Source organism: Mercenaria mercenaria, chromosome 5 (assembly GCF_021730395.1).
Source record: "Mercenaria mercenaria strain notata chromosome 5, MADL_Memer_1, whole genome shotgun sequence".
In the NCBI taxonomy this organism is placed as follows: Eukaryota; Metazoa; Mollusca; class Bivalvia; order Venerida; family Veneridae; genus Mercenaria; species Mercenaria mercenaria.
In genome coordinates this window covers 11,643,297-11,658,057 of record NC_069365.1, presented here as the reverse complement: position 1 = coordinate 11,658,057, position 14,761 = coordinate 11,643,297, and the positions used below count along the sequence as shown (strand labels likewise).

The following is a 14,761-nucleotide window of genomic DNA, read 5'->3' as shown; positions in this document are numbered from 1 at the left end:
AGTACAAGTTTACCTGTTCCCAACAAGTAATTGCTAACGTCTCCTAAGAAATAAGAGATGAAGGACGAATTATTTCAGATGTAATGTTTCTATCAAAATCGTAATGGAAAGCATCTCACCCATGGACCGTACCAACAACTCAAAGATCCATAGATCTGCATTCTTCCTACTGAGCTAGCTTTTACTGTAATTTTCATGCAAATACAACAACAGTCATCTTGTAATTTTTATAAATGCAGCATATGGTCAAAATCAAAGTCACTAGTCACTACTGACCATTTTAGTCAGACTAGTTTCATACGAATAGACCTTACAACCTGGTTTATGTGTTTGTTTTCGAAAGGAAACAGAGATATAGACAACTGTTTATAAATAGATATAGGCCTTTCTGTAAAATTTCAAATGTTACAGTATTTGAAATCAATGCAATAACAGGAAAAAGCAATCAATGAAATTAAATGCTCCAAGTCACGCAATGTTTAGAACAGTAAGACTGGTTCTCACCATTTAGCAAAATAAACAGTATCGTCTTGATTAAAGGACAATCCATGGTCGTTAGCGGCACTATCTTTTCTACAAATCTACCAGGAATGAACAATGATGTACGTGCTAATGTAGCGCATTCTGCAAAATGGTCGCTCCAGTACTTTTTTTGTATTTTATGATGATTTATTTATAAAACAAATTGAAGAGTTAAAAACAGCTGTATAGACTTTATGTATGATAATCAAGGGGACATTACTCAGAGCAAACTCATTCAAACATAAACCCTGTAATGTAAGCACAGCTAGGATTTGTACGGATCATTCCTATGAAATTGCATTAAGATCCTATAAATTATAAAGGTGTTCGAACAAAGTGTATTGACTTTTAAGGGGTCCTAGCTCCACAACATGAATCCGATGATGTGCACAACAAGGCTTCATACAAATCAAATCTGTGAAATTTCGTTAAAATCCGAGCAGAGGATTATGTGAAACGCGATCATGCTAAATGTAGACAGACACACGAACGGACGGACAGATGACGAAGGTAGAAACAAAATATATCCAATGGAATGGGAAAGCATAATAAGCATAATAAATGAAAGGTTTTGTTGATTAACACTCTTTTGTTTTAAAAAACAACTTAATCTAAATATAGTTTTAAAGCTCTTGATAAACAACTTTACTAAGACTTGGTGAAAGTAACTTCAGAAAATAACTATATGATCACTCATTTATATTGTCGTTCAATTCATTACCTCTTATCAGCAGACTAAACTGAAACTGAGTCTGGATTATATTCTTTGATTTTAAAGGAGCTTATAAATGTGATGTCCGAAATTAGTTAGTGAAGAAAATACAAGTATTTCTTGAGAAGACCCCCCGGGATTTAGTGCACATTCACAGTTCATTGTCCACATAAGCTTAAGTCGACAATGTCTAATATAAGAGCCTAGATAAATGATACTGCAATAAAGTGTGAACCTGCTTTGGTAGGTATAAACTTTCTGGCTGAATCTCAGAAAAATCTAAACTTAATAATTACAACGTTTCCGCACTCAGCACATGCACCTGCTACATTTCTAGCATGTTTTTTTCAGTAAACGCTTTTTTCGCTAGCAAACTTTTAAAACGTTACCTTCTTCTTTATTAAACAACATTTATTCAGGTTTGGGAACCCATTTTACCGACATGGGACAAACCGACCCATGGGCATTCACACATAACCCTAGAACGCACTTGACAGTCTTTTATGCCCATACTGAATTTCAGGATCATCTTATTTGATAAAATAGCTTAAATGTATGTTTTTCTATAGGTTTTCAGTATTTTTCCCATCAGGTTTGCATTAGCAATAGCAGTAATATTATGCTAACTACCGAACCATATTTAAGTTTTTACTTATTTATTTACCTTTACATAATTATCATAAGTATCGCTCCTTGCTAACAATAACTATAACCTAGCTTTTAGTTTATTCGAAATAATCTACAGACACTTCATATAGGATAGTGTAAGTTCTACATGTATTTGGACAAATACAGGAAACTGATAAAGCACTGCAGTGTAAACATACCAAGATATCAGTATCGAAGTACAAACAATTAGTCCTTCAAAATTGTATTAAAAGTATTGCATTAACTCTACTACAATCGCATGAAGTTTGTAAGTACATTTGTATTTGTCTTTACATACTTTGTAATAATTATTTGTGATATTTATATCATTTAGATATGTGATATGCTAAATATATGCTTTCATTTCCTTTTTTATGTGTCTCACGATGAAAGAGTTTGATACTATTTGTACCAACAATATTTGAAAAACAGTGCATGCAATTCTGGCATTGCTTTTGACCTGAACATCTTACTACATGTACATGTACTTCATATATCACCGAACTTAACATGTAGGCCGACAGAGGACGCACGCAGGGTCATTGCTTTGTTTCTTTTAAATATTGTTTTAAATTCAGAACATTTAAGAACAATTTATTTGATCTTTGGTCGGCCAAAATGTAGCACATTACCGGGATTGGCCAGAATCAATGCACAATTATGTCATAAAAATACATAACTATGTTGTTGTTTGACATCTTCTTATTGAAATGTATTGCATAAGTGGTAAGTCACAAATTCGTGAACTAGGCGAAGTTTTTTAGCAAAATGAATGTGACATCACGTATCAACATGAACCTGAATTTAAAGTACGTCTTCGTTTTCAGTAAAACACAAGATGTCTTCGAACAAATCCATCGGTATGACGGCTTTGCCAGTTATAGATCTGAAGGAAGTGAAAGTAGATCGAAAATTTGCCGCGGAAAAGGTTGTTGACATTCTTGAAAACGTAGGATTCGCTTATGTAGACAACGTAGATGGAATTGACTACAAGGGATTGTGGGATTGTTGTCAATGTTTTTTCAATAAACCCATGGATTTTAAAAAGAAAATCATGAGGAAGCAGTGGAATCCGGAAAACACAAATCTTTATCGAGGTTATTTCCCTGTTGTTGAAGGAGAACCAAGTAGAAAGGAAGCGTTCGAATTTGCGAGAGATGTTCCACCTGATGATACGTCCGTGTCGCCCACCAACTGGTTTTACGAGAAATCCACATGGCCGGAGGAAGATGGATCGTTCCCTTTTAAGAAGTTTCTTCAGCAGCAGTACGAAGTAATGCACGAGACATGCATGGAGACACTTCGCCTCTCAGCAATAGGACTTGGTATACCTGAGAATTCGTTTATGCACCTGTTTGAGGACAAACCATGCTCTACATTTCGAATGTTGCATTATCCGCCGTGGGAAGGCGAACCCCCAAAGAACGCGTTCATAGAAGATGGAAAGGTCTTAACCACTCCAGAGCATATGGATTCCGACTTTATGACATTGCTAACACCTTTTGATTTTGGTGGTCTGGAGATAATGCAAGCAGATGGCAAGTGGGCCGAAGTGATAAACCGTCTTGGAAGTCTCGTGATGAATATTGGTGTAACGTTCTCGCGCATGCTTGGGGGAAAATTCAAGGCAACACGTCATCGTGTTATAGATATAGGAATTGATAGATATTCTGTTCCGTTTTTTCTCAGTCCCCGTTTCGACGGAGATATAGGTGTAAACTACCTATCTACATACACCGGGGAGGGACCTAAGCACGTGCCTGAGAAATTTGGTCCATGGGTATTGCATAGAATGAAACACGAGCAAAAGTACTTTGAGTATAAAGTGTTACCAGAGATAGACGAATGATTTTATAATCGCTAAAAAGAAGATAAAATCGAGTTTGTGGAAGAATTGATCAAATATTTGTTTGCATCCTTCAACTGTAAATCTATGTTTTACAGAGTCATTATGTTACGAAACACGACGATGTCATTCTAAAATAAGCAATAGAAATTATGAAAGATTCAATTAACACAATAGATAACAATTAACTGACACTGAACATGTGTTGTGGTTATGATCATATATTTTTGTAACAACATGCTTACAGACAACAATTAAATCGATAAACATGTGCGATGAATAATAGTTAATAATTATATAAATATAGTGTATCACAAATACATGTTACTGAATTGTATATATAGTTGCAAAACCACTTTTAATACTTTCGTTACGTTATAAAAATGTCCCTAGGCAGGGGAAATTGGTAACTCTGCAACAATTTCTTGTTTTCAATTTGATATAAACTATGATGCTTATGTTTCTGTTCAATAACATACAACCTGACCTGACTGTAACCTATAAGACACAGCACACAGATAATCAAATAGGTGGCTTCAGAGAAGCATATACTAGCTAAAAGTGGAATAGTGGAGTTGAGTTAAATAAAAGAGAGTTACACGTACATGGCAGCTATTTATTTTTAAAGGGTCAAGATCATGTAGCGTGAAGTACTGATTTCTTGTCTTCAGCTAATCATTGCACATTTCAGCATTTATAGATTCATACTTAACACAACTGATACCATTCGTGATTCAGTGTGTCATACATTTATTTAAGGTCAAATGTCAAGGTCATTCGAGCAGGATAATGTTGTCATGGTCCTCTTGTTTTAGATTCTAGCTTTTTATATGATGAATAAGTTTGTTTTTTTCTGTTGCAATTACTGACAAAATTTTAACAAGGATTCCTTTGTCACATTTTGATGGAATTTTAAGACATAAATTCCATTACTATTGCTTTCATTCTGAAGAAAGTATGCACCTTTTAGTACTTAGCTATTTTTATACGATATTCTGTTTGAGACTGTTAGCAAATTAGTATCTCAGTTACTACACGTCACAAATAACAAGTGGGTTATAATGAGCACTATATCGCTCACCTGACTTAAATGGATACATGACGTTTCTGCAGAGGGCCTTTACACAATGCTTTATGCCAAATATTTAAGTTTTAGGTCTAGAGGTTTTAGACAAGAAGACAAGTGACCCCCATGGATGGGGAAAAGGTTGTCCTAAGGGGCATGATTTGAACGTACTTGGTTTAAACAGTATTTGATTAATCACAATTCATTTACAACATGTACATATATCAAAAAGACATACACGATTGAGTAGGAAGCTGAAAGCTTATTTGAACTCTCTCCTTGAACATACTTGATAGAGAACACTACACAATGTTCCATGTTTCCTTCTGTAAAGGTATTAAGGCGTAAAAATAGTTTGCTTCTGGTATCCCGACCTACCCTAAATTTTTGGCCCGACCCTAAATGTTTTTATGGCATTGGAGATTTTTTTGCACTTTTTATGGTTTAAACATGGTCAGTAATGTTAGAAAACAATTTACTGATGCTCTGAAGGCAGAAGCCCTTATCTGTATTCATTTTTTGACACGAAAATAATTTCCGAAAAGTCCCACTTAATAAACAATATCGATAAAAAATTACCGACCTACCTACCCTAATTTTTGAGCATGTTTCCTGATTTTTTACGCCTAAGTACATTTGTATATTGCTAGTTGTCTTTTTACATTAAGTAAACGACCATTTTTGTATTTTGTGACTTTTCCTATCATAACGTGTCTAAGGGAATCAAGTTTCAGATAACTTTATTTACATTGTCGTGGTACTAGAAGGAAATATTATGGTTTTGTTCTAATTTATTTATTATGTTCTCCAGTTGGACCTTTATACCACTGACAACATCAACACATTCCACCATGCACAAGTATTCAATTAAAATACGGAAGAGATGAAAAATGTTTCCAGGAAACTTTTTTCATCTTACTGTTCTGTTCGGATTTCCACCCTTGCATTCACATTCATAGAGAAACCTAGAACTTGATTTCATTTATTCTAACACAGATTTATGGTAAAACTTTGTCAATTCATCATAAAAACATCGAAAGTATATTTTTCTACAAGTTTTTATATTTTTCGTTATGTCCATAACTTATCCTAAATAATCCCAATCGGAAACTTAATAAAAGTTGAAAATATACATAAAACAAACACAGAAAATTGATAAAGGTACTAATAAACTTTGATAATGTGGCAGTTGAGTCGAATAAGTCCAGGGGTGTTCAAAGATAATCCGTCATAGATCTAATGTAAAGCAAATATTGGATTTACCTGTATTGGAAAATAAACAGTGTCAATTGGATTTAGGTCAACTGCCACATTATCAAAGTTTATTAGTATCACATAATACAAGTGTAAATATAACAAGATAACAAGGTATCAAAGTACAGAAAATCAGTCTTTCAAAATTGTACAAATAGGTTACATTAAACTTACTGCAATCGCTAGAGGTTTGTAAGGTTTTGTCTTTAATTATATTTTGTAAATAAATAACTTTTTAATACTTTTATAATTTTTAAATATGTGGTATGCTAATGTGACGAAATTGTATCTATTACTATGGACGGACCGTCAAGGGAGGTCACTAAAGTCACGGATTGGAACTAGCTAAATGTAAGCTTTAAATCCCTGTCTAAAGCCTTACCTCTAATGTTTCTCTGATTTCATTGCCCGTATCATTGTTACGTTTAAATATTATTTGGACACAACTATTTATGAAATACTCCATGGCCTCATTTATATCATGACTTCTATGAGTAAGAAACCGATATCTAATGTAGCAAAATATGTAAACGAAGCTTTCGAGCTACGGAAAGTAACCATTACCTGATTAATTGCTTCATAGTTAAGAAAATACCTTTTCAAATGGGGTTGCTCGGGTTGCTTACTTCTAGTTTGTATCTGTTGTAATTTCTTTTATCATGTTAATGTCTTTACTATATTGATTAGGCAACTAACTTGCCGATTTGCTTAATAAAAAACTAAAACTGAAGCTCTTATCAGCTTAAAAGACCCAAATATATACTTAAACATTATGATCAATCTTTGGTAGGCTGAGGTATAGCAAATTAACGGGATTGTGCAGAAATAACATCATCAAAATATAACTGACAACAAAATGATGTTCATAAATCTTCTTCTAATTAGAAAGTTTTTTTTTTATTTAATGATGTCACGAATTTGTGTGCGAACTAGTCGGGTTTTTACTAAATAAATGTGTCATCACGTTTCCATATGAAACTGAATTTTAACCACATTCTGCTATGCATTGTTATACAAATTGATTTGAAATTCATTATTGTTTTCAGTAAAACACAAGATGTCTTCGAACAAATCCATTGATATGACGGCTTTACCAGTTATAGACATTAAGGAAGCGAAAATAGATCGTGAAGTTGCGGGGAAAAAGGTTGTTGACATTCTTGAGAACGTAGGGTTTGCCTATGTGGACAACGTAGATGGAATTGACTACAAGGGATTGTGGGATTGTTGCCAATGGTTTTTCAATAAACCAATGGATTTTAAAAAGAAAATCATGAGGAAGCAGTGGAATCCGGAAAACACAAATCTTTATCGGGGTTATTTCCCTGTTGTGGAAGGAGAACCAAGCAGAAAGGAAGCATTTGAATTTGCGAGAGATGTTCCACCTGATGATACGACGGTGTCGCCTACCAACTGGTTTTACGAGAAATCCACATGGCCGGGGGAAGATGGAGCGTTCCCTTTTAAGAAGTTTCTTCAGCAGCAGTACGAAGTAATGCACGAGACATGCATGGAGATACTTCGACTCTCAGCAATAGGGCTTGGAATACCTGAGAATTCGTTTATGCACCTGTTTGAGGACAAACCATGCTCTACATTTCGATTGTTGCATTATCCGCCGTGGGAAGGCGAACCCCCAAAGAACGCGTTCATAGAAGATGGAAAGGTCTTAACCACTCCGGAGCATGCGGACTCTGACTTTATGACATTGCTAACACCTTTTGATTTTGGTGGTCTGGAGATAATGCAAGCAGATGGCAAGTGGGCGGAGGTGATAAACCGTCCTGGAAGTCTCGTGATGAATATCGGTGTAACGTTTTCGCGCATGCTCGGCGGAAAGTTTAAAGCAACACGTCATCGTGTGATAGATATAGGAATTGATAGATACTCTGTTCCATTTTTTCTCAGTCCCCATTTCGATGGAGATATAGGTATCAACTACTTATACAAGTACACAGGAGAAGGACCAAAGCATGTACCTGAGAAATATGGTCCTTGGGTACTACATAGAATGAAACACGAGCAAAAGTACTTTGAGTATAAAGTGTTACCAGAGATAGACGAATGATATTAAACCACCGCTTAAAAAACAATTTTGTTGAAGAATAAATTAAAGATTTCTTTACTTCCATCTGTTGTCAGCCTCAGTTTAAAGCAATCATTGTATTATTCAGTGCGACAATTTCTTTTCAAGAAGCAATAGAAATGATGAAATGTTCAAATAACACAAGAATTAATTGACACTGAACTACATGTGGCGTGGTCACGGCAAGAACCCTTGTCATTCAATCCCAGGTTTTCGCTTAGGCAGCCAAATGCAGACAAACAATTGTGAAACTGATATACATGTATATTGAATACTAGTATATAAATGTTTAACAATACTGTATCTATAAATACATGTACCCGAACCGTATGTTGTTAGAAAACTACTTTTGCCATCTGCGATATGTTACAAGTATAGCGTTACTGTATCGAAATATAGTTCACACTATAACCAGTTTCAATTGTAATAATACAAATATAACCAAATAGGCTAGTAAAACATAGTTTGGTAAACAGAATGATATTGCGCTCTTAGTGAGACAAGCCAATCGTACATATATCACAAATACATATTTTTAGAATCTATTATACCTAACAATTCTGCTAGAGTTGTTCCCCTTTTTATGAAAAAAATAAAATGACAAACAATCTGTTTGTAAATTCCAACCAGTATAATTTCTAAAATCCTTGAAAAAATAGTTTATGACCAAGTTGAATCTTACTTTAAGGAAAACGACCTGTCGTATAAATTTCAGTCTGGTTTTAGGAGTAGGTTTTTAACTGATACCTGTCTGATTTACTTAATATACTTTATAACGCATAAAAACAATAATGGTAATGTCTTTGGTATGGTTCTGTTAGACTTACAGATAATCTTTGACACTGTTGATCACTCAATCCTTTAAATGAAGCTTCAAGCGTCTGGTCTTGGTTATGAAATGTTTTGATGGTATAAGTCATATCGTTTTGAGAGACAGCAACGTTGACGTTTCAGGTGTCCTTTCATCTACTTCAAGTATTACACGTGGTGCCCCCTCGGGCTAACTCTTGGGTCTCTTCTCTTTTAAATTTACATTAACGACATGTCAGCAGTAGTGAAAATAAACCTTTTCTGGAATACTTGTCTCTGGCAAAAATGTGTCCTATGTAGAAATGGCTGTATCTGAAGACTTGTTCTTAGTAGGTCAATAGCTTATTGACTATAAGTCACTGTTAGGTAAAACTGGGTCTATTGTGTGTGGTCAAAACACAAACTAAGGTCTAAATCAAAGTGAAATGTAACTTGCAATGATACAGCTTATTGAAGCAACCACAGCTCTGTATCTTGGGGTTTGTTCAGCATTTGTTCTTTAGTACCGGTACGGCCGGCTCAATTATTAAAAAGGCCAAATTCTATGCTATGTGAAATTAAGTTTCAATATCTGAAGAAATATTTTCTGACATCATTTTGATCATAGATAGCTGATTTTCTATCAATAAAACTCCAGTTGTCTATTTTTAAAAAATACCCCCTTAAGATATATAAAATAAACACCAGGCCTCGTGTTCACGAAATATTTTTTGGTCTCAGCTGAGTTTGAGTTTAAAATTTCAATAACATTTTTACTAAAGCTCCAAGACTTAATTCAAATTTAGACTGATCATCACAAAAGAACTGTCACTTGAAAATAGATATAAATGACTTTTTGGCAAACTGCTTCAAGGCTTAATGGTGCGTTCTTCATGATTCCCCAAAAAATCAGTAAGAACCCGGTTCTTATTTCGTAATTTTTAACTGATAGGTTTAATTGGGAAGGTCATGATAAGACCACAATCAAGTGATAAAGGCAATTTATTTATCAGACGTGTACTTTACAGGAATGCAGTGACATACTGATATTATGAAGTGTGAAAATATTTAATTAAACATTTAATTCTTTGCTCAACATAATCCTTTGAAACAAACTGAAAACGGTCTACCATTTTGCTAGACATTCACATCTGTTTTGGCTCCAAATTACAGACAAAATAAATGACGTAATTCACACTCAGTTTATACCTCTGAAGACACTTGTTTGACAACAGCAATTTCATGGTTAATAAGGAAGGTCAGATTTCTTCACCCCCACATATTTGCCAATAAGTATAGGTAAGAGGTTTTGATAACCGGGCGAAGCCTGGTTATCAAAATGTCTTACCTACTTATTGGCAAATATTTGGGGGTGAAAAAATCTGACCTTCCTTATTAACCATGAAATTGCTGTTGTCAAACAAATTTCTGTCTTCAGAGGTAAGCTGAGTGTGAATTATGGCATTTATTTTGTCTGTAGTTCTCTAGCAAGCTCTTGTGGTGAAATGTTTAATTAAATATTTTCACACTTCATAATATCAGTATGTCACTGCATTCCTGTAAAGTACACGTCTGATAAATAAATTGCCTTTATCACTTGATTGTGGTCTTATCATGACCTTCCCAATTAAACCTGTCAGTTAAAAATTACGAAATAAGAACCGGGTTCTTACTGAATATTTGGGGAATCATGAAGAACGCACCGTTAAGAAGCAGTTTGCCAATAAGTAGGTAAGGCTTCGCCCGGTTATCAGAACCTCTTACCTATACAAATTAAGTTTCATAATCAAAACTCAGCTGAGATTGAAAATGTTTTGTGAACACGGGGCCAGGAGTAAAACGTCAGATACAGTGTTATCTGATAATACGAACGGAACAAAGGGTGATCGCAATCTAGCGAGCGTGGTCAAGAAAGTACACCAAATTACACCTACCACACTCAACAGTCTTCAAATCTGGTACATTTTACGAGAGTAATCAGACACGTTATTTTCTGAGGTTTCCAGAGATTTTAATCCATCTCCAAAGCCATTCGCTGACGTCACAACAATAACAGCAATTACAGCGCTGGGATCAATATATGAAACTGTTGTAATTCCCGTACTTTTTTACCTCAGAATTGCATAACCGATATTACTATATTGCTCTTTTCTACTGAAAAAGCATGTTTAACTAGAATAATATATTTCACAACTGAAATTCAAATTTTCCGCCGTATCGAAAAATAAATATTACCAAAAGTATCCCTTAAGATAACCCCTCATGGCGTTTCCCAGACATTTTTTGCTAATTATTTTTAATTGCAAAATGAATCTTGTGAATACTATAGACCAATATAAGCTGATAAATATTTTAATACTACTGTACTCGAGGTCCTTTGTGATGATAAACTCCATTCAATACCTGTGTAATAAAGCTCCGCTTAAGCTGGTGCTGGGGATATGGGGGTGTTGCACCTTCCATTTCCTTTCATGAACAGATTCAGTCACACTGAGTTTGCTACTATTTTGTACAGCATTCCATGCTTCTAAGGGATCTTCTTATAGATTTTGTTAAAGGTGACATGTGATCTTTCTTTTTTTAATAAGCAAATAATCAGGTTGGCGCTATTTACTATCTCCGATTTTCGACATACTTTCTCGAAATGTCGACTTAATGCCCAAATTTCGGGGTTTACTTACTACGGTATTTAGACTTACATGTATAGGTACCGGCCAAGAACTTGGCTAAGTCTAGAGGGTCATCGATCAGTGTTTACACTAAAATGATATGTCATTGTTTTGATCGTGAAAAAGTTTGGAAGGTTTTCTACCTGATTCGAATGGCAAGGAGATATAGACACACCCTATACAAACATGTGTTCAAGGGACATAGCAACCGTTTGACACAAAGAGCGGGTACCCAGTGTAGCTCTAGAGGAAGGGGCAGTTTAGAGAGTATTCAAACAGCCCTTACGACCCGAATAGATGGACACATGGGTATGAGTTTAAAGCTGGTGCAGGTCATACATGGATGTATTGTAGGGTAGCTTTCAGTATATTTAGATTCTGTGTTATGCTTTCACCCTTGTTCGAACCCCTACATGCTAGGTCCCTACATGTACCATCTATAGTAGGAAGCTGTATTCACTTTTAAATTATATTTTTGCTATTTAAGAGTCGATAAAAAGTCTTTCAGCATATTCATTAACTTTTTAACCTCCGAGAGACAAACGGACGTTCAAAATTTGTGGTTAAGGAGACAAGATACTAAATCGAAATTTTAAGTAATTAATTTCAAATTTTGAAATACTTAATCAAAATTTCGAATCACTTAATCTGAAATTATGTGTAAGTATGTCGAAATTTCGAGTTGACGAGTAATGCCCACCTGACACCAACGGTATTCTGTATATGAGTAGTATCTACATGTAATTCAGATTTTAATGAACAAATCGCACATAGCTTTGACCGTTTTGAGGTTTTTATGTATGATTACGTTGGTTTTTTAGCAAAAAGAAATTGACGTGAACAGCTTTGTTTGATTTCATAATTCTTTTCGAGCAAATAAATAAATAAAAAGTATCAACATTTTACCGCTTCTTTTTTATATTCTTTTTTTTTACAATAATAATTCAAATGCCACCTTAATTTAAAAGCACTGACCTCCAGATTTTGGCTAAAATAATCTTGCTTTAAAATTGAAGTTTTGACGAATTACGAACATCTTAAAATGAGTTTTTTTAAAAAGATACCCTCGACGGGAATTGAACCCGGACGTGAGGGATCGTGTTCATTTTATTATCCATCTACATATCATTTTGCCAACCCCTCTCGCGAGTGTTACAGACAGGAAGACTTAATCAATCCAAGTCTGACATCATTTTTCTTGAATGTGTTCTATTCTCCCAACGTATCTCCTAACAGATTTTATTAAGGAACGGTGCCACTAATCTTCAGGCTTGGGTTTGCTCTTGAAGACAGATGGAATATAATAACCTGTTACTGGTTGTAGCTGCTGACATGGAAATATCTTGTTCGAGGTGAACTGTATTGTGGTAACGAGGTACTGCCGAGTTATTGCTAATTAGTTACCCAAGGACTGGATATCCCCACCAGTGATTAATCATTTTCCTTGTTTTATAGCATAAATAAAGCGAAACGAAATACTTTGTAGCAGCCTATATTACAGTAGTGTATTTAAACAATGCGCGGGAAATTTACGTCCGTAATGTAATATAAATTACGACATTACGTTTCATAGACACATAGCAGCAAAGTTTCTGTTACTTTTATCATTTGCAACGTAACGTTATAATCATTTCGTATTGAGAAATATACTATCAAAACCAAAGAGCAACTATCCGTAATAGCTGACAATAGCAGTACGAAAGTCATCTGGCACTGGGGTGTCAGATGGGGTTTGATAGCGTGGGTAAAATCAGCGGAGACGCCAGTCTGATAAGTAAGAAAACTACTTCATGACGGAGACGTCACCCTGAAATCTAGTACATTCGATTAATAAACAGCTCATGAGCTCAATACTACGAGGGTCCTTCTAAAAGTTCTGTCACTAATGGGCTTCCGTAGTTTTATCCCAGGTATTTTTAAAACGCTTAATTGCACTTTAATGATGTGTCCAATAGCTAACATATATCTACATTTCGTGCAAATTGCTTTTCAAACGACCGAGTTATTTCAAATTGAAATACATGCAGCCACACGCACTGACCAATTTACTTATCACATTGTAAAATGGAAGTTGCTATATAAAAGGCCGCATTTGGCTTGATATAGATTCAAAGCAGATATTTGCAGATATTTGATAAATTGTGTTGTATGTATGGACATCAGGTCATTTCAATGCGCATAGTTTTTAGGTGGTTAAAGCTTTCAAAGATGATATTCATTCTAGTAGACCTTATACCTCTGTTACCAAGCCAACATCGCTGCTGTAAAAGCTGTGGTCGGACAGGATGCGCGATTGTCGGTAAAAGATATAGCCAGTTGTACTGGCATATCAGAAGGCAGTGTGCAAACAATTCTAAAAAAAAAGAACAAAAAAAAAACAAAAAACATTTGGACCTAAAGAAGGTTTGCGCTAGGTGGGTACCTCATTTGCTCACAGAGGAGCAAAAGAAACAACGCCTTAAATGTGGCCGAGAACTTTTGAAAACATACAAAGGCTGTAGTCGGGTTATTTCTGACTTGATAACAGGTGACGAAACCTGGATGCACATGTTTGAGCCACAGAGAAGGGCCGATAGTAAGCAATGAAAGCGACAAGATCATTCTGTATTGCAAAGAGAATCATAAGTTTGAAAAAGATGTTGTACGCAATTTTCTTCAATTCTAGTGGGCCAGTCGTTCAAGTGCCTTGTCCATCTAGTGATTCTACAAGAACTCTGTACTGAAGAAAGTGAAAACGTTTTACATTAAGAAACGTCCAAGCAAAGGATGATCAGTAGTTCATCTTATACACGACAACGCTTCCTCTTACAAGTGTGAGGTTGTTAGGTCTTAAAAAAGGTAGAATTACTTCCAAGGCTTAAGGAAATACTGGAAAGAAATACAAGTCCAGAAGTTCTCTTGGCAGCGCCATTTATCAGTGTCTCAAACAGATACAAAAAGAAGACTATTTATCTGCTTTTCGCGATTGTGCATTGGGGGAATACTTTGAAGGTTTGTAATAAAGATAATTTGGATAAAACGTAGCACTTAAGAAATCCGAACCGAATGATAGAACTTTTTCCAGGACCTTCGTAATACAGCTTTAAAAAATATCTGTATATACGCTATGATTTTGTTAATATTGTAAGTTGAATTCAATAAGTTATTCAAGGTCAATACAAGATAAATA

At 35.1% G+C, this 14,761-nt stretch overlaps 2 protein-coding genes across 2 annotated transcripts; both read left to right on the top strand.

Annotated features, from left to right (window-relative positions):
- Positions 1-2,067: 2,067 nt before the first annotated feature.
- LOC123556455 (uncharacterized) lies at positions 2,068-4,186 on the top strand. The gene is made up of 2 exons (XM_045347194.2): positions 2,068-2,150; positions 2,710-4,186. Exon 2 carries the CDS (start codon positions 2,721-2,723, stop codon positions 3,729-3,731), a length of 1,011 nt encoding a protein of 336 aa, XP_045203129.2. The 5' UTR covers positions 2,068-2,150; positions 2,710-2,720; the 3' UTR covers positions 3,732-4,186.
- Positions 4,187-6,158: 1,972 nt separating this feature from the next.
- On the top strand, positions 6,159-8,528 carry LOC123556456 (uncharacterized). The gene is made up of 2 exons (XM_045347195.2): positions 6,159-6,236; positions 7,095-8,528. The coding sequence occupies exon 2, from the start codon at positions 7,106-7,108 to the stop codon at positions 8,114-8,116; it is 1,011 nt and encodes a 336-aa protein (XP_045203130.2). The 5' UTR covers positions 6,159-6,236; positions 7,095-7,105; the 3' UTR covers positions 8,117-8,528.
- Positions 8,529-14,761: the final 6,233 nt, after the last annotated feature.

What these genes read in the sequence shown, in the direction of transcription:
- LOC123556455 (XM_045347194.2), top strand. Translation starts at nt 2,721, where the DNA reads ATGTCTTCGAACAAATCCATCGGTATGACGGCTTTGCCAGTTATAGAT.
- LOC123556456 (XM_045347195.2), top strand. Translation starts at nt 7,106, where the DNA reads ATGTCTTCGAACAAATCCATTGATATGACGGCTTTACCAGTTATAGAC.